The 19,147-nt window shown below is 40.2% G+C and overlaps 1 protein-coding gene across 1 annotated transcript in view; it reads right to left on the minus strand.

Annotated features, from left to right (window-relative positions):
- The window catches only part of AGBL4 (ATP/GTP binding protein-like 4), a 2,461,121-nt gene extending 2,451,242 nt beyond the window's left edge, over nt 1-9,879 (minus strand). Inside the window, exon 1 of the mRNA XM_006839859.1 lies at nt 9,686-9,879. Coding sequence (XP_006839922.1) covers nt 9,686-9,719 — 34 coding nt within the window. The 5' untranslated portion in view covers nt 9,720-9,879. The remainder of the gene's footprint in view (nt 1-9,685) is intronic.
- Between the last annotated feature and the right edge of the window lie 9,268 nt (nt 9,880-19,147).

A 19,147-nucleotide genomic window follows, 5' to 3' on the forward strand; every position in this document is an offset into this window, starting at 1 on the left:
TTCTTGAAAGAAAGAAAGTGGGGAGTGCAGCAAACTATCTGACTGTGACAATATAAAGCAAGCTGTTTGCCTGGGAGGCATCAAGGCAAGAAAAGTGAACTCATTTGGGTAAACCCTTATCTAAGACTGAAACCAAAGGGAACACACAAATAGTCTCGTAGGCTCGCTGGTGACCACCCTGGTCAACTTGTGAGCAATAAAGACACGGGCCAGGTTTAGCTTGCGAGAACTCAATCAGATGATGATAAAGAAGTTTGATACAGGGAGTAAGCACAAATTGCTACAACTTGCTGAACTGCACCTTTGCTTGTGGAAGAAGTTGAGCAAAATTCCAACCAAAAGGGAAGATTTCTTCATATCAAGGACTAAGTTTGCCTCCTCAGTACACTGGGTTGACAGGGACAGGCAACTTAGACTTTGGCTATAAAAATTGGGGGAATATAAAGACACTAATGACTAGCTTACAAGCTTTCATGAGGGTGGTTAGCGTCAGAACATCGACATCGGGGGTAAGATAGAATCCCCACTGAATAGTTTTCCTCTTGTCCAGATGGGTCAGGTGATGATAGGGATAGGATTTTGCAATTCAATTGTGAGTAACTGGCATCAGGACTAATGGTGACTGTCACAACTATAAATGTAGAAGAGGTATAACTAAAAGAGGGAGCAGTTAATCTGTCATTTCCGGAACAAAGGATCCTAGGACCATCAAGAGAGAAGAGCATGAGAGAAACAAGGGATCGATCCTATAGAAAAGCCAGTGACAACAGAGATGGTGGCAGAGGTGATAGCATAGAGAGATAGAGCAAAACAGAACTACAGGCCCATGGACTAAGAAATGCAGTGTGCCTGCGGGCAGAAGGCTAACATGCAAAATGTGCCCTTTGGACATTTAAACAAATAAATATTTTCAATGTGGTATGTGTACATCAAAAAAAATGGGTATTAGAAGTATTGTTAGTTGATAGTACATGGAGGGGATTGTAAGCATTGCAATGGTTTGTTGAATGCAAAGCTGATGATCTGCCCTGTAGACCTTCACTCAGTTCACAATAAAAAGCTTTAAAATACAATGAGCCATCTCAGAAGTAGGATGGGGGAATGTCACCACCAGCTAAGAAGAGCCAGGTATGGAGCATGTCTTTTGGACACCAAAATCTCTGTGTGCTGAACACCAACCCAGCAAAAGAAAGCTCTAACACCGGAGGACCAGTAGAAGAGCAGCAGCAAGAGCCAGAGCACAAGACAGAGCAGAGGGCTTCCCAATCCAAAGAACAAATAAAGCTATTCGGGATAGGAAGCATGCTTGCACAGAAGGATACTGCCAGGCACTTAACTAAAGGAACTAGGTTTGCTGAACTAAGGAGCAAAAACCGAGAGTTTTCAGGCTGAGGCTGATGGTGGAGTGGTGTGTCCTGTGAACATTTATCAGCAACCCTAAAAGAGCTCTGCAACACTGCCTGGGTAGAGAGGTCTGCCTCTGACTGGACACAGCTTCTCAGGACACAGCTGAGGACAGGCTGTTCTGACTGGAAGAACTGTGCCCTAAGCATTTTCTGATCCTGTGTTATAACCTGCTAACTTCCCTAATAAATCTCATAACTGGGAGTATGGTGTATGAACTCCGTGTGACCACTGCAATGGATTATCTAATCATATGACAAGTAGATAGTGCTATGGGAGAGGTGGTGTAGTCTCATTCATTGCAACACATAACATGCATTTTCATGGTTGAGAATTCACTGTTTTTTAATATTAAAAAGGATCTCTGACTCACAAAAATGTTTAAGGACCAGTGAAAGAAAGAACAGTCTTTAGGATTCCTGGGAATATGTTGCTCTCCCAGGCTTCCATTCCTTCTCTCCACTCCCAACCTTTCTGCTTACCAACTCCTGGACCATCATGATCACTACCAGGCTGTCAGATTACCATTCTCTGGGCTCAGAACTCTGTGTGTAACTCTATAACTGTCTGGATGGTGACGTTCTAACTCTATCCCTCCTCCGCTAAAATGGATGGCCTTATAAGCAAGGACACTGTCAAATAGGTCTCTGAATTTCCAATGTTTAGCATAATGCCTCACGCAAGTTAGGTATTCAATGTATATTTTTTTAATGAATTAATAATTTTAAAAATGGTTACTGAGGTCAACAAGCCATTGATCCATAACAAGCCACAGCCACGAGGTTAATATATTACAATTGCTGTTGCTAAGTACCATGGAGTCGGTTCCGACTCATAATGACCCTACACAGGGTTTCCGAGTCTGCAAATCTTAAGGGAGCTGAAAGCCTCATCTTTCTCCTGCAGAACAGCTGATAGTTTCAAACTGCCAACCTTGAGGTTAGCAGCCCGATTCATAACCACTATACTACCAGAGCTCCTTATATTACAATTAATGGCTTCAATTATTTAATTTCTCAAGAAAACAAAAATAGAACTGGACCAATAAACAACATCATGATAAATGGCTGAAAAATTAGAACGGTCAAGGATTTCATTCTACTTGGGTCAACATTCAATGACTATAGAAGCAGCAGTTAAGAAATCAAATGATCTACTGCAGTTGGAAAATCTGCAACAAAAGACCTCTTTAAACTGTTAAAAAGCCAAGATTTCAGTTTAATGACTAAGATGCTCATTACCCAAAGCATTGTTTGTTAATCACCTCATATGCATGCTATAGCTGAACAAAGGAAAAGGAACACAGAAAAAGAATTGTCACATTCAAAGCGTAGTTTTAGCAAAGAATACTGAATATACTATAGACTGCAAAAAGAAGATTAAATCTGTGTTGGAAGAAGTACAGTCAGAATGCTCATTGGAAGTGAGGATGCAAGATTTCAACTCCTATTACTTTCGACATGTTAACAGGAGGGACCAGCTCCTGGAAAAGAACATCATGCTTTGTAGTGTTGTTGTTGTTAAATGCTGTCGAGTCGGTTCTGACCCATAGCAAACCTGTATAAGGTTTCTGAGGAGCAGCTGGTAAGCTTGAACCACCAACCTTGCAGTTCAAATGGCTTTGCAGTCCGGCACATTAACTCACAGCGCCACACTAAAAGGCCCCTCAACGTGATGAACTGACTTAGTAACTGCAGCAATGGTCTTCAATGATTGTGAAGACGGTGCAAGTCCTGTCAATGTTGCATTCATTTTTGCTTAAGGAATTGGAATCAACTAGATGGCACCTAGTAACAACAACAGTAATCACTGCCAGAAGTTGGTATTGCAGAATTCCTAATTCTATACAAAAGTTTTCAAAACTGTATAAAAATAAAGGAATCTTTTGGTATTTGCTTGTTTTCCTTCAGTTGGCATGCAAGGAAGTACACTATTTTGAAAGTCTAGCTAGAGACACAGAGGTTCACAAACAATAGTTTCCAAATGTATAAAGAGAAATAAACAACTTCCTTCATAGTATGAAAAAAAAAAAAATGTTTCTTTTATGATTCCCATTAAGTAAACGGGGAATATAAAAAGCAAAGATTATCATATTCCCATATGGTGAACACCATCAATGAATTATTGCAAGTTTTCACACTCACAGTAATTTTTTTATAATCAGAAACATCAAACTCAACTAGGAATAAAATTTTTCCTTAAATCAATACAAAAATTAATATCTCCTCCACTGCTGAAATTTAACAATTAATAAAAATACTCTAAAACTCATGGGACTATTCTGTTCTTAAATGACTCAAAGATTCAAGCTATGATTCTATTAAAAATATGTCTGCAAAAGATGACATCTTTCTGACCTTCTTAATGTGCACAGTTCTCTATTATCATTGAAAGTGACATTGAGCCAAGATGCTGAAACTGAAACCAAATGCAGCATTCAGAGATCTCGAAAATACAGACTTCAAAGAGCCTTAGAAGAAAGCACATAAGCTTCATGGCAAGAAAAGCTATTTTCTGGCCTATTATTTTGAGGATCTTTAATAAGACTATGCTTGTTGATATTACAGAAGATATAAAGATGACAAAAATTACTAAAACTATACAAATGTTTTCAAAAAGGGATAAAATTATTTAAATCCACACCCACTTTTCCACAATTCCAAAGTCTCTAAATGCAGTATATTTTTCATAACTTTGCCATCCAAACTAATTTGGCAGCAAAAGCTGACTCAAACTGATGTGAAACTATTTATGATGTTTATTAATATAATGTGACTATGATATCAATTATATTTGATTACAGTGTATGACCCCCATGGAGTTCCTAAGTGGTGCAAACCAAATGCACTAGGCTGCTAACCAAAAGGTTGGAGGTTTGAGTTTACCCAGAGGAGCTTCACAAGAAAAGCCTAGCCATCTATTACCGAAAATATCCGATTGAAAACCCTATGTAGCACATTTCTACTCTGACACACATGGAGTTACCATGAGTCAGAAGCAACTTGATGGCAACTGGTCCAGTAATAGTATTATCCCATACCCCAGTGAGAGTTATATATAATCTATACTGTACAATACATGAACTACATTACTTTTCCATGATCAGAAAATAATCTAAAATTTAAAATATATCTGCATTCAAGGCAGTCAAATATGGGACTGTAGACAAAGATTTCATTTTCTTTTAAAGGTGAACTAACTATAAAGACTTTAAGAAAAAAACAAACCATTTCTTTGGAAGTGCAATACATTGTGCAATTTCCACACCTTATCTCTAAATATCACCTGCAAAGGCAATGTTACTAGCCCCAGCTTAAAAATAAGAAAACTACAGCCAAAATAGGTTTAACAATTTTGCCAACAGTCATATAGCTACTAACACAAGGTATCAGTCTTTTCATTTATAAGACTTTTTAAAATTCAAGATTCTGTCTATAGATGTTTTCAGATTCATGTAGTGTTGCTTTAAAAAAAAACCATTTATTTCACAGAGAGAATTATCATAGTGCAGGCCATTGTAACAGAACAGCCATTTAACAACCAATGTGGTCTGTATGGATCTCCACAAAAGTAGCAAACTTGGCAATGTAATTTAAACAACAGCTTTTTTTATGACAGTTGGAAAGGAGGAAAAAGAAGAGTCTGAGAACACAAAGCTGGTACAATCTAGTTTAATATTAATACTCATGGACTTCTGGTGCGGTGCTGTGGGATAAGCACTGGACTGAGAACCACAAGGTTGGTGGATCAAACCCATCAGCAGTTGCTCCTTGGAAACTTTGTCAAGGGTAGCTATAAGTGAGAATCAGCACTTAACAACAACAACAACAACATTTAACTAACTAAGGTTTGTTTTTAGCAGTAGTAGTAGTAGTAGTGGCAGTGGTGGTTAAGTGCCGTGGAGTCAGTTCTGACTCATAGTGACCCTATACAGGGTTTCCGAGGCTGTAAATCTTTCCAGGAGCAGAAAGTGTCATCTTTCTCCCGCAGAACAGCTGGTACTTTCAAATTGCTGACCTTGAGGTTCGCAGCCCAATTTGTAATCACTATACTACCAGAGCTCCTCAGTAATAGTCAAAAGGCTGAGGAAAAATAGAAGTCCTAATATCCGTGACTCCAGTTAAGGGACCTTTTGCAACTCTGACCTTACAGAGCCATCTTAAGTGTCCCTTCAGCCTCCAAAAGACATATCAAAATCCACCTTGTACAGAGCCACATGCCATGATATATAATTCAGATAACAACTCTAGATTCTCCAAAATCCAGTGTTTGCCTTTCTTCTGATAGCAAATCTATTATACCAATTAAAAAGAAAAGAATGTCTTAGATCATTTTGCATGTGTAAAGCTTTTATATGTATAATACATACATTTTTATATTCAAACATCTGAGGAACTCAGGGAATAACATTTAATGAGTACCTCAGATATATTATCTCTAATATTTATAACCATCCTGTAAATATCATCTCATTTACAGCGAAGGAAACTGAAGATCTGAAAAGTTGAGTCTAAGGTCTACCTATACCTAATAAGTCACAGAACTAATATTTAAACAAAGATCTGGGCCTAGTTGTTTCCACTTTGCCTTACTTAGCTTAGAATAGTATTTCCTGTATGTTAAGAATTTTCATTGTTGCTATCTTTTAATATGCATTATGCTGCCATACAGACTGAAAGCCAAATAATAAATCTGAATTTATTCTTTGCAGAACTCAAGCAAGTTACTTAACCTCTCTGTACCAAAACTTCTTCGCATGTAAAATAGAGAAAATAAGAGTTGTTATACAGCTAACATTGATTAAAACATATAAAGCACTTAGAGTCTTGGTGTGGCGCTGTGAGCTAATGCATCAGGCTGCAAAGTCGTTTGAACTGCAAGGTCTGTGGTTCAAGCTCACCAGCTGCTCCTTGGAAACCCTATACGGTTCGCTATGGGTCGGAATCGACTGGATGGCACTTAACAACAACAACAATAATAGCTGGCACATAATAAACCCTCCATAATAGTGTAGTGGTTATGAATCGAGCTGTGAACTGCAAGATCAGCAGTTCAAAACTATCAGCTGTTCCGAGGAAGAAAGATGAGGCTTTCTGCTCCCGTAAAGATTTATAGCCTCGGAAACCCTGTACAGGGTCACTATGAGTTGGAACTGACTCCATGGCATATAACCACCACCACCATATGTTAGATATTGCTATTAAGATGAGAAATCACCAGATAGTCATATTTTCTACCAGGTAACTCCACCCACCGATGTTGTTGTTTTTAAATGCAGTCGAGTCAGTTCTAACTCAAAGCGACCCTGTATAGGGTTTCTGAAGAGCGGCTGGTGAGTTTGAACTGCCAGCCCTGAAATTTAAACCAACCGTATGATCCAATGCTTATCCTACAGTGCCACACTAGGACTCCCCCACCCAGCAAGAGGTAGATGCTTAATCCAAAGGCAGTCAACCCTACACTAGCCTATGATCGATGTAAGACATGATGTGGTAGAAAAAGATGATGTGTGCCAATCAAATTCTCTCTAGGGAATCTGAACTAAGAAACAAAGATTGATGCAGATAATAATAATTCAGAAGTTAAATGATCTGGCTCCTACCCTCATCAATTTCCTTTTATCATGCTTACCAAAGATCTCTCAGTTGCTAAAACTTGTTTTTCAGGCTTCATTTTACATCACTCAGCAACATTTAATCATCTGTTGAGCATTACATTTATCTTGAAACATTCGTCTAGTTGTCCTCTTACCTCTCTAGCTATACCTTCTCAATTTCTTTGAGAAACATTTCAACACTGCAGCTATTCAACACTTCCCAAAACCCTTGTCACTGAACTCTAGTATACTCTTCATCTGGGCAACCTCATCCACAGCCAAGGCTTCAGTAATTATCTCTATGCCAAAATCTCCAGCTCAGCCTTTTTTTGTAAACTCATCTTATTAATCTATTCATTTATTTGAATGTCTCCATGGCATAACAAATTCAATATGCCCACACCCAAATTCATGATCTTCCCTATCAAATCAACCCTAGGTCCCCTTCCAGCACTCTGTCTCAGTAATGACACCATCAACTACCCAGTTGTACAAAATAAAAAATCAGTAGTTCTCAATTATCTCCTCCCTCATCCCCAACCCTTGACTCAATTCCTAACAATTTTATCTCCTAAATATTTCTCAATTCTTTCTCTCCATCTCCATTGTTAACTTCTAACAGATCTCCTCATATTCATTCTTATTTCCTCTGTAATCTCCACACTGTAACTGGAATTACCTTCTTACTGATTACGACTATGCCATGCTATCACTTAAAAGTCCTCAATGCCTTCCGATTAGTCTGATGATTTTTTATCAAAATTCTTATCAGAGCCTATGCAGCAGTGTAAGATCTAATTTCAGCGAACCTCTTTTCTCTTCCCACTACCCTGCATACAGTCTCACTCTACTCTCCTCCTTTCAGTTTCTTAAATATAGCATGTTTCCTTCTGCATATGATTTTCCCTGTGCCCAAACTATTTTAGCTCCTCTCTTCATTTATTGAGTCCCTATCCTCTTGACATGTCAGTTAAAATATCACTTCCACAAAGAAAGCTTCTTGAGACTCCAAACAAACTGAAGTCATTCAGTTATTCATTTAATAAATACTTATTGAGGCATGGTTCTATACACATGTAATTGATTGATAAAACAAAAGCCCCAGCTTACATGGAGTTTACAGTGTAGTGGAAAAAGACAAGAAATAAAACAATAAATACATAAGCTAAATAATATATTCAAAGACAGTAAATGCAATGGTGGGGAAAAAAAAAGAACAAGGCAACAGAATCAAACGCAGGAAGTTACTAGTGCCTAATTTAGTGCCCAGCATAGAATTGGCATGGAATTAATATTTGTTCTGTGGATGAATGAATAAAGGAATGAGCATGCTCAAGATATGAGAGAGCTAAAACTACAAAAGTAGTAGAGGAACTTCTTGGTGGAAGAAACAACCACCACAAAAGAGCGAGCCACCACGAAGGCCTTAAGATAGTAATGGTCCCTTGAAGCTTCAGAGTTTCCAGTTCCAGTTTCTGTATAGCCTTCCCATGACCCCACTCCTTCAGGACCTGATAATTCAAGTTTCTGTTGTTATGTGCCTTGGAGTCAGTTCCGACTCATAGCGACCCTGTACAGGGTTTCCTAGGCTGTAAATCTTTACCGGAGCAGAAAGCCTCATCTTTCTCCCGCGGAACAGCTGGTAGTTTCGAACTGCTGACCCTGAGGTTAGCAACCCGATTCGTAACCACTACGTTACCAGATCTCCTTCAGGACAAGTACCAGGTTATGTATGTCAATGCTGCCACAACCATCACATATATCCCCAAAGCCATTTTCTACACATATGCAATGCAGATGCCACCCCTCAGTGCTGAGGCCTCAGTCCATCAGTCTCCATCCCCTTTTAGGGACAAGTGCTCTACTGCATACACTGTGAAAACCCTTCCTCTCCTCTAGGACCTTATAAAATACTTTAGGTAACTTTTTCTCCAAGGCTAGCCATACCCACGGGGAGTCTTCAAGAAAAGGATCCTGGGTCTTTCTTCCAGTCTGTCTCCCAGTCTCCAAAAAGACTCTCTATCACTAGGAAATACAACCCTTTGTGATTCTAAATGACCTTCAAAGTCACTGATCCCAAATACACTCAGGCACTAATTTCCTTAAGGAAACTCTTAAACTCTTCGGGTTTCCCTCAAGTCTCCAGTCCTTCTGAGGACCCATACAAGGATTTGTATACTTTCTCGGTGACGAGGGATGACCCTACGGGCACTATGGTTCCCCATGACACAATAACAAAATACACTAGAATGTGTAAGCCTCCTTTCATAATACCAAAAGTAACACACACTTCCCAATCATGTCCCTTCGGAGATTCCTCCTATACACCAGTAGCATTACATACAGCCTCTCCCTGACACAGCCTAATCCTAGGATCAGCCCCTAACAGCTAGAACCCTCAGGATTGGGGTCCTGTGTTCCTCGTGGACGCATTCTGGGCCCTTACTCATTGAGCAGTGTACACATTGATCCACACAACCCTCTGCCACTAAGGTGGCAAAGTCCCTTGCCCACCTCTCAGAAGGGTCCACATCCTCTTTTGACCTCTGACCCCGAGGTCATAGCACCACCATGCAAACACACAGGGTGCTTCCTCAGGAGTAGGGCCCTGCTGGAGTTCCCTGACCCTCAGGCCCAGGGCAGCCAAGCTACATCAGCCTTCCCCGCTCGACAGCCCCCACCTACCTGCCTCTGGCGCCGTCTGGCTCCGCTCCGCCATTTTTGTGGTCCCTCCACCTCCTGACCACCCGAAGACCACCGGCCAAGAGGTAGCGGGGCGGTGGGATTAGCGGGTTGACTAGAGCTCCCTCAGGAAGACGCGGCGCGACCGTTGCCAGGGCAACGGGCGACCAACGCGCGCAGGCTTCGGGCGCGTGGCTGGGAGGGGGGGGTGGAGAGGGGAACGGAGGGGGACACAGTGGGAGGGAACGTGCGTTGCAAGGCCCCGCCCTCGTGGCGCCAGCAACCCCCTCCCGGGCCAGACGCCTGCGGGGCTGGAATTCAATGCGCTTCTCTCCCGCTACTAAGCCACCGGGTCCTGGCAACTGAGCATGCTCGGCCGCCTCTGGGGCGAAGGGACCGAGTCTGTTGGGATGGCACTGACTTGCTGCAGTCCTAGAGCTGGCCACAAGGGCTGGATGCACTGGCTTTTCCATGACTTGTGATCTTTTTTAGGGTTTTGAAACAGGTTTCTTGACTTCCCAACGCTTCTCTCCCTGTCGAGCCTGGCCCTCCTTATGACGATGACCTCTTTATGTCCGATGACATCTGTCTTTAACTGAAGTACATTTGGAATTAATAACTGTGCTCACCCCACCCAACTCCTGGTATCCTCTGCAACCTCACCAACACACAACTCCAGAAAAGTCTGCTGCGTTTTGGGTGTTTGTTTTTGTTTTTTGTTAACTGTGGTAAAATGCAAATAACAGAAAATTTGCCATTTTGATCATATTTAATTGTCCAATTCATTGACAGTGATTACATTCACCATGTTGTACAACTATAACTTATTTCTAAAACTTTTCATCACCACAAACAGAAACTCAATAGACTTCTCATTAGTTTAGTTGTTAAGCGTGGTCTAGTTGATTCCGACTTATAGTGACCCTATACAGGATTTCTGAGGAGTGGCTGGTGAACTTGAACCGCCGACCTTGAGGTTCAAACCTACTTTGCAGTCCAGCGCATTAACCGGCAGTGCCCAATTTGTTGAGAGTTCTCAGTATATCTAGAGTGACCTGGCCTACCCCTTCAGGTTGTCTAAGACTAAGATCAGACATTACCCTTTTCTCACCAACTCTGTCCTACCATCCCCAGTGCATCCTTCTGTCCTAACACTTATTATAATGTTTTAAGGATTATTGACATCTCTCTTCCCCAGGTGACTGTAGGCTCTGCCATCTCAGGGGTCAATATCTTCATCTTTGTTCACTCCATAGTCCACCATGATGCTTGAAATAAAGTAGGTGCTCAGTACATGTTTGCTGAATGAAAAAAAAAAAAAACACTCCTAGGTTGTAATTCAGCTCCTTGAAAGCCAAGATGGCCAAACTTCATCTCTCATACTTCAGACATATTGTCAGGTGGGACCAGTCACTGGAGAAGGATATCATGTTTGGTAAGGTAGAAGGTTAGAGAAAAAGAGGAAGACCCCCAACAAGATGGATTGGCCAAGTGGAAGCATCAATGGACTCAAGCGTGGCAACAGTAGTGAGGTTGGCCCAGGATCGAGCAGTGTTTCGTTCTGCTGTGCATAAGGTCACTATGGGTTGGTACCGACTCGATGGCACCTAACAACAACAAGTTGTGGTTTAAGCTCACCAGCTGCTTCTTGGAAACTCTATATAGGCACACTATGGGTCGTAACCAACTGGATGGCACTTAACAACAACAACAACAGTTCCCCCTTGCACACTCCTACCAATTTTATTGAGCACTTAACTTTATAACAAGTACTTTGCTTGCAAGGAGCTTGCAGAGAAAGGAAAAAAGATAGTAACTTTATAGAAGCTAGCTAGTGTTCAAAGCGCTACAGGATCACAAAAGTAGAACTCCAAATTTGGGAAGGAGGGAAGTAAGGTTGGGTGCAGTGAATCAGTGAAGACTTCACTAAGAACTAAGATATTCTGAGTCTTGTTTAAATAGACGTCAGTCAAGAAAAGAGAGGAAAGGATGTGTAAGATGAGCCCAGACACAGAAGTGTGTAAGAATTCCAGTATGACTACGGCCCAGCACATAGGACAAAGTGTTTTCTCTAAGATTTTTCCAGATTCTTAGAAAGTACCCTTATTTGGGTTCCCCAACAGCAGAGACATAAGTAAGGACTTGATGATGCTGGTGTTTACCTCCGGATGCTGGTGTTTACCTCAGGAAAAAGAAGTGAGGTGGAGAGAATGAAAAAAGGAAGGGGAAAGGTTAAGGAAAATGTGTGTTATTGAGCTGATTACTTCGTAAGCTCTCTGGATAGCCTCTAAAAAGTCTTGCAAAATGTGTCTCACCATTTTCCCACTGAAGTACAAGTAGGCTAGAAATTCATCTCCCAATTCCCATCACGTTAATGAGAGTTACCTTCTGCTCTCCAGCTTAAACTCACATTTATTTACAGACCATGCGGTTACCTCAGGGCTAAGCAGACTTCTAAGATGTGGGAGCAAACCTTGAGTTAGGAAAGCAAGGGACCAGAAAGCTCCTGAGGTAGTATGTTGGTAACATGCTTGGAATTGTCCATACACCTGCACTGAAATCAGGCATAAGGTGTGGGCAGGCAAGAATCTTCTACAAGGAATTGCATGAACCGCATGTACATCCACGGTTCCAGCTCTTGTAAAGAAGCCTATTATATTAAAAATTGGAAGTGGATACAATGGTTTGTAATAACAATTGGGTGCTACTTTGTAACTCACTCAAAACATCATTATTAATACTGAGCTCTGGTAGCATAGTGGTTACGAATCGGGCTGCAAACCGCAAGGTCAGGAGTTCGAAACTACCAGCTGTTCCGCGGGAGAAAGATGGAGCTTTCTGCTCCCGTAAAGATTTACAGCCTCGGAAACTCTGTACAGGGTCGTATGAGTCGGAACCAACTCCACGGCACACAACAACAACAACAACAATTATGTTGGAGTCCTGGTGTGGCGCTGTGGGTTAATGCAGTGCACTACAAGGTCAGTTTGAACTGAAAAGTTGGCGGTTCAAGCTCACTAGCCACTCTTTGGAAACCCTATTTACAGAACTGCTAAGAATCGGAACCGACTCAACGGCACTTAACAACAACAGTGTTATGTTAAAGATATTTCAGTGCATCTAAAAGTGTTTCTTTAATGCATTTTATGCATAAAAAGGTACACATCTACTAAGTCAAACATTTGACATTAGAGGCAAATTGTACTTAACTGTTCTGGCTTATATACAAATTTGGTGTAAAGAAAGACTGAGGAATGGAACTCATTTATAATCTGGAGGCTGCCTATTTCACAGAGCATATCATGAACATTAAGCAACACATGACTATACGTGAAAATATACAACCAAAATATCCTTCACATTTGAGCTGCTTATAATTCATAAGTCAATATTCATGAAACCGTCCCATTCATACAGATAAATCATAATAATGGTGAAGGCTGTTGGGACTGTGTGAATTTCAGCACGAGAGGATTCACAAGGGGTTGAGGAAGACAAGGGAACTTCATGAGGCATGGAAAGATGGAAAAAAATGTTTGAAAAACAGGATTTTACTCAAATGCAGACACTTAATTCATTTGATATTCTTGGGCAAATATCTTAAACTCATTCCTCCTTATCTTCCTTTTCAGACAAACTGAGATGGAGGTTCTGCCTGTGACAAAGCATTGCTAAAAAGCACAAATAGGACAATGATGAATGAAAATTCACTGGACAAATATAAATCTAGTAGAATATGTATATTTAAAAAAAAAAAAAAGAGCCTAGCATACCAACTCCACAGCACACCACCACTACCAGCATGATTTAGAAGAATTTACTTAATTAAACATCCCCTGATGCCTCTTCTGAATCAGCCTCTGTCAAGGTGCTGAGGATAATTGTACAATGCCATTATATACTGCATAGGTTCTGACTCATAGCAACCCTGTACAGGGTTTCTGAGGAGCAGTTGGTGAAATTGAACCACTAAGCTTGAGGTTAGCAGCCCAGTACATAGCCTACAATGTCACACCAGTACTCCCTGGTGATGCAACTGGTTAACACACTCAGCTACTGACAAAAAGGATAGCAGTTTGGGGCCATCCAGAGATACTTCCAGAGGTGCTTTGGAAGAAAAACCTGATATTCTTCTTCCAAAACCTGAACCATTAAAAATGATATGGAATACAGTTCCATTGTTGCCATGAGTCAGAAAGGGTTTCAAGGAACTCACAAGTCAAAAGGGAAAATATAGATTTAATCAGTAATTATAGCTCAACATGATCAGTGTTCTGATAGAGAAAAGCAGGGGAGGATGTGGAAGCTAAGAGGAAGAGCACTCAACCTAGCCTAGGGTAGAAGGGATAAAGGGATATTTAGGGAAAGCTTCGTTCAGGAGAGTGTCTGATTTTTTCCTTCAAAAACAAGAAAGAGTAACCTAAACAGATAGATGGAGAAAGGTGGTTCAGACAACATGGAAATCTTAAGCAAAGGTAAAAGATTGAGGTGGAGAGAAGGCAGGAGTGCTACACCAATAGGTGGTTGTTGTTAAGTGCCATCTAGTCTGTTCCGACCCATAGAAACTCTATAGGATTTCCAAGAAGCAGCTGTTGGGTTTGAACCACTGACTTTGCAGATCAAACTAACCTTGCAGTACAGTGCTTACCCTATGACATCACACTGTTTGTTTGTTTGTTTAAGGATTTAATATATTGAGTTGTTATTGTTAGGTACCATCGAATCTGTCTTAACTCAGAAAAACTCTATGGACAATAGAACAAAATACTGTCTGAACCTGCGCTGTCACCACAATTGCTATTGTGTTTGAGCACATTGTTGTAGCCACTGTGTCACTCCATCTTGTTGGGGGCCTTCCTTGTTTTCAATGACCGTATGTTTTACCAAGCATAATGTCCTTTTCCACGGACTGGTCCCTGGTTAACATGTACAAAGTACATGAGATGGTCTCACCATCCTCACTTCTAAGGAGCATTCTGTTATACTTCTTCCAAGATGGATTTATTTGTTCTTTTGGCAGTCCATGGTATATTCAGTTTAATTCACCAACACCATAATTTAAATGCATCAATTCTTCTTCCGTCTTCTTTATTCATTGTCTAACTTTCACATGCATATAAAGCAATTGAAAATAGCAAGACTTGGATCAGCCTCACTTTAGTCCTCAAAGTGACAACTTTGCTCTTAAACACTTTTAAGACATTTTTTTTTTGCAGCAGCAGATTTGCCTAATGCAATACATCTTTGATCTCTTGACTGGTACTTCCATGAGTTTACTGTGAATCAAAATAAAATAAAATATCTGACAACTTCAATATGTCCCCATGTATTGTGATGTTATTTAGTGGTCCCATTGCAAAGATTTTCGTCTTCTTTACATTGAGGTTTAATCCATACTGAAAATCATAACCTTCCATCTTCATCAATAAGCATTTTATGTCCTCTTCACTTCCAGCAAGCAATGTTATGTCATTTATATACTTTCTCTTCTCTCATCTCCAGGTCAGCAGGAGTGTATGAAACATGGTTGAAATCAGCCCAATCTTGATGCCATGTTTTCTTCATATGATCCAACTTCTCTGATTATTTGTTCAGCATACAAATTGAATAACTGTGGTGAAAGTATACAACCCTAACACACAGCTTTACTGATATTAAGCCACTCAGATAGTAAACGTTATTCTGTTCTAACAATTGTCTCTTAGTCTATGTACACATTCCTCGTCTGAATCAGGCCTGAACCTCTGCCAGTTTCCTCTCAATGTATTATTGTAGCCGTTTTCATTTTGTTTTGTTTTTTTTAATTATCTTTAGCAAATGTTTACTTGCATGTGATATTAATGGTATTGTCCAATGATTTCCCCATCCCACTAGGTCACCTCTCTTTGTAATGAACACAAATAATGGATCTCTTCCAATCAGTTGGCCAGGCAACTGTCTTCCAAATGTCTTGGCATAGATGAGTGAGTGCCCCCAGTGCTACATCAGGTTGATGAAAAATTTCTGTTTCTTTTCTATTAATTCCTGGAAACTCGTTCTTTCCCAATGCATTCAGTGCACTTTGAACTTCTTCCTTCAATGTTATTTGTCCTTAATCATATTCTACCTGTTGAAATGGTTGCACATTGACCAATTCTTTTTGGTACAGTGACTCTGTGCATCATTCTTTCTATCTTCTTCGTCTTCTTTTTTTTTTTTTAACAATACAACATCAAGTTTATACAAAATAATTGAATAGCAAACTTTTCAAAATCTCAGTTGTAAGCTAATATTAATAAAGAAGACCAACAAAAATGGGGGAGGGAAGAGCATATCTGGGATAGACTTTTTTTTTTAAAGCTGTACAAAAAAGTTTAATGAGAATTTTAAGATCTCATTCTCAAATTAGTTTTTTTGTGTGTGTTTTTGTGTATGTGTGTTTTTTGTTTGTTTGTTTGTTTGTTTTTGGTGAGGGAAGGTGGGGAGATGTACAAGAACACACTCAGGAATATATAATAATTTAAACAACCAAAGGGCACATTCTTCAAGCTTGCCTCCTGACAGCCAGCACTCAGTCCCTCTCTTTACATGAGTCTAGAGTCCTCAGCTGCTCCGTCTCTCCATGTTCTCATCTCTGCATCCATCACTGGTATCACTGCTTCTCTGGATAGGGTAGTGCATTCCGCTTGTTCTCTTCTCCCTTGATGGTCCTAGGGTCTTCTGTTTCTGGACTTTAAGATTAACTACTCTCCAGTTTTGGTTACAGAACTTCTACTTTTACAGTTGTGACAGTAGCAATTAGTCATGAAAACAATTGCTCACTATTGAATCATAAGAATCTTATCCCATCTCTTTTTACCAGACCCATCTAGACAAGATGAAAACTATTCAGTGAGGACTCTATCTCCCCCCGCCCCACACTCTTAAACTAAACTCCCTCTTGAAAACTTGTAAGCCAGTCACTCTGTGCCTTTATTGCCCCCTCATTTTAGGTAGCTAATGTCTGAGTTACCCGTCCCTATCTACCCTGTGTACAGAAGGGATAGGATTGACACTTGCTATGAAAACTCTTTACTTCTCAGTTGGTATTTTGAGGTACTACATCTATAAGTATAGGTCAAGTTCATCAAATTGTAGCAATTTACACTATTTCCTTTATCAAAAATTGTTTTTTTATCTTCCTCTAGTTGAGTTCTGATTACCAAGCCATCGAGGGAACTATCTGCAAATTTGGGTGTTCTTGTGCATCTCCCCTCACTTCATATCAGCTGGATTCTTCACTCTCAGCTCTATTCCTCTGTGTCTATGTCCTTGTCCATGGGCTCAGGAGTCCCCAGGTCTCACCACACTTTGGACACCACTCTTCTCTCTCTCATCTCCAGGTCAACAGGAGTCTATGAAATATGGTTGAACTCAGCCCATTTATTCATTGCTGCCTTTCCCCCTCTTCCACTCACCAGTAGACCAATGTGGTTGCCAGCAAGTTTACGTGCCTGCTCATGTGCTCCCTTTGAGCTTCAGTCTTGAAATGGGATTTGTTCTGAAGGTACTTGATTGCTTGCCTTGATGGCTTCCCAGTGAACAACTTGCTTATTCTTTGTTATGGCCTTCTACCTTCTTTTGATGCTTTCTACATCATTCATTATTTTGTCCATGTTGTTGTTGTTGTTGTTAAGTGCCATTGAGTCGGTTCTACCCCATAGCGACCCTGCATAGGGTTTCCGAGGAGCAGCTGGTGAGCTTGAACCACCGACTTTGCAGTTCAAATAGCTTTGCAGTATGTCGCATTAGCCCACATCGCCATACCAGGGCTCCATTTTGTCCATAGAATCCTTCAATATTGCAAGTTGAGACTTAAATTTTTCTTCAGTTCTTTCATCTTGAAAGTGCTGAGTGTGTTCTTCCCTTTTGGTTTTCTTTGCACATTGCATTATAATATTTGATTTATATTCCTTGAAATTTTCTATTCAGTTCTTCTACCTCCTCATTTCTTCCATTTGCCTTAGCATCTTCATGCTTAAGAGCAAGTTTCAGAGTCTCTTCTGACACCTATTTTGGTTTTTACCTTCTTCCTTGATTTCTTAATGACATTTTGCTTTCTTTGTGATGTCTTTTTTGTCATCCCCCAACTCTTCTGATTTTTGGTCATTACTGTCTGTTGCATCAAATGTCTTCATGAGATGATCTATAAATTCAGGTGGGATATGTTCCAGGTCATATTTTGGCTCTCTTGGATTAAAATTTTTTTTTTTTCTGAAGCTTCAGCTTTAACTTGTATATGAGCAATTGATGGTCTGCTCCACAGTCTGCCCCTGGCCTTGTTTTGACTGATGATATGAAGTTTTTCCACCATCTTTCCCCACAGATGTAGTCAATTTGATTTGTGTATATTCCAGCTGGTGAGATTCACATTTATAGTTGTCTTTTATGTTGTTAAAAAAGGTATTTGCAGTGAAGAAGTCATTGCTTTTGCAAAATTTTCTCTTGCCATCTCCAGCATCGTTTCTATCACCAAAGCCATACTTTACATCTACTGATCCTTCCTCTTTGTTTCCAACTTCTACATTCCATTAACCAGTCATTATCAGTGCATCTTGATTGCATGTTTGGTCAATTTCTCACTGTATGGTGATTAGATTAAAGGTAAACAGGAATATCAGTGAACTGTGCAGTAAATAATATAGACAAGTATATGTGGCCAATTGTAGGTTCTCATCAAATTATCATTTGAAAGTTTGACAAACACATTTATATAGAACTGTACTGTTCAGTACTGTACTATTCCATTTAAATTTTAAATAAACTTTTTAAATCAGTTACTTAGTGGGACTAGACAAATTTCAAAAGTTCGATATCCACATATGGCTCTAATGGCTAGCATGTTGGACAATTTAAGTATAAAACATCTTTATTTCTGCAGAAATTTCTGTTGGACAGCATTAGTAGACAAATGCCAGCTGGGAAGATAAGAAGCAATGACTGGAACATCAGCTTCCTGTCAGAACCACATTCTCCTGTGTGTCAGTTCCTCCTCAGAAAACAGTGCCAAAGAGAGAATGGGCTCCTTCACTCCTGCTGGAATCTTCAGAGAGTTCCCTTTTGTTGTGTGAAATAGCACAGCATGAGAATTGGAGTAGAAATGCCCCCCATGTGGACACCCCTGGGAGTTGGTTTCCCAAGCTGTCAGTCACTCAATATGTCCCTGGTGACTTCTGGAGGGACCTCTTGTGGCATCTGTCTCCACAGACATCCTACTGTCACCCATCCATTTCAGAGTCAGGTAAATGATTTTATTTTTTCTTGAAACAAATACACCCTGCAGGATCCACCCACTCCTATTGTAAACATTTATTAAAATTATATCCTCCCTGTGCCTGAAACTGACTTAAATGTTGTGTGGAATGAGACACATCATCAAATTATTAGCACATTTCTTACATACACTATCTCATTTAATTCTCAAAGCATCTTTGTAAAATTCACATT

This window comes from Chrysochloris asiatica, unplaced genomic scaffold (genome assembly GCF_000296735.1).
Source record: "Chrysochloris asiatica unplaced genomic scaffold, ChrAsi1.0 scaffold00026, whole genome shotgun sequence".
Lineage (NCBI taxonomy): Eukaryota > Metazoa > Chordata > Mammalia > Afrosoricida > Chrysochloridae > Chrysochloris > Chrysochloris asiatica.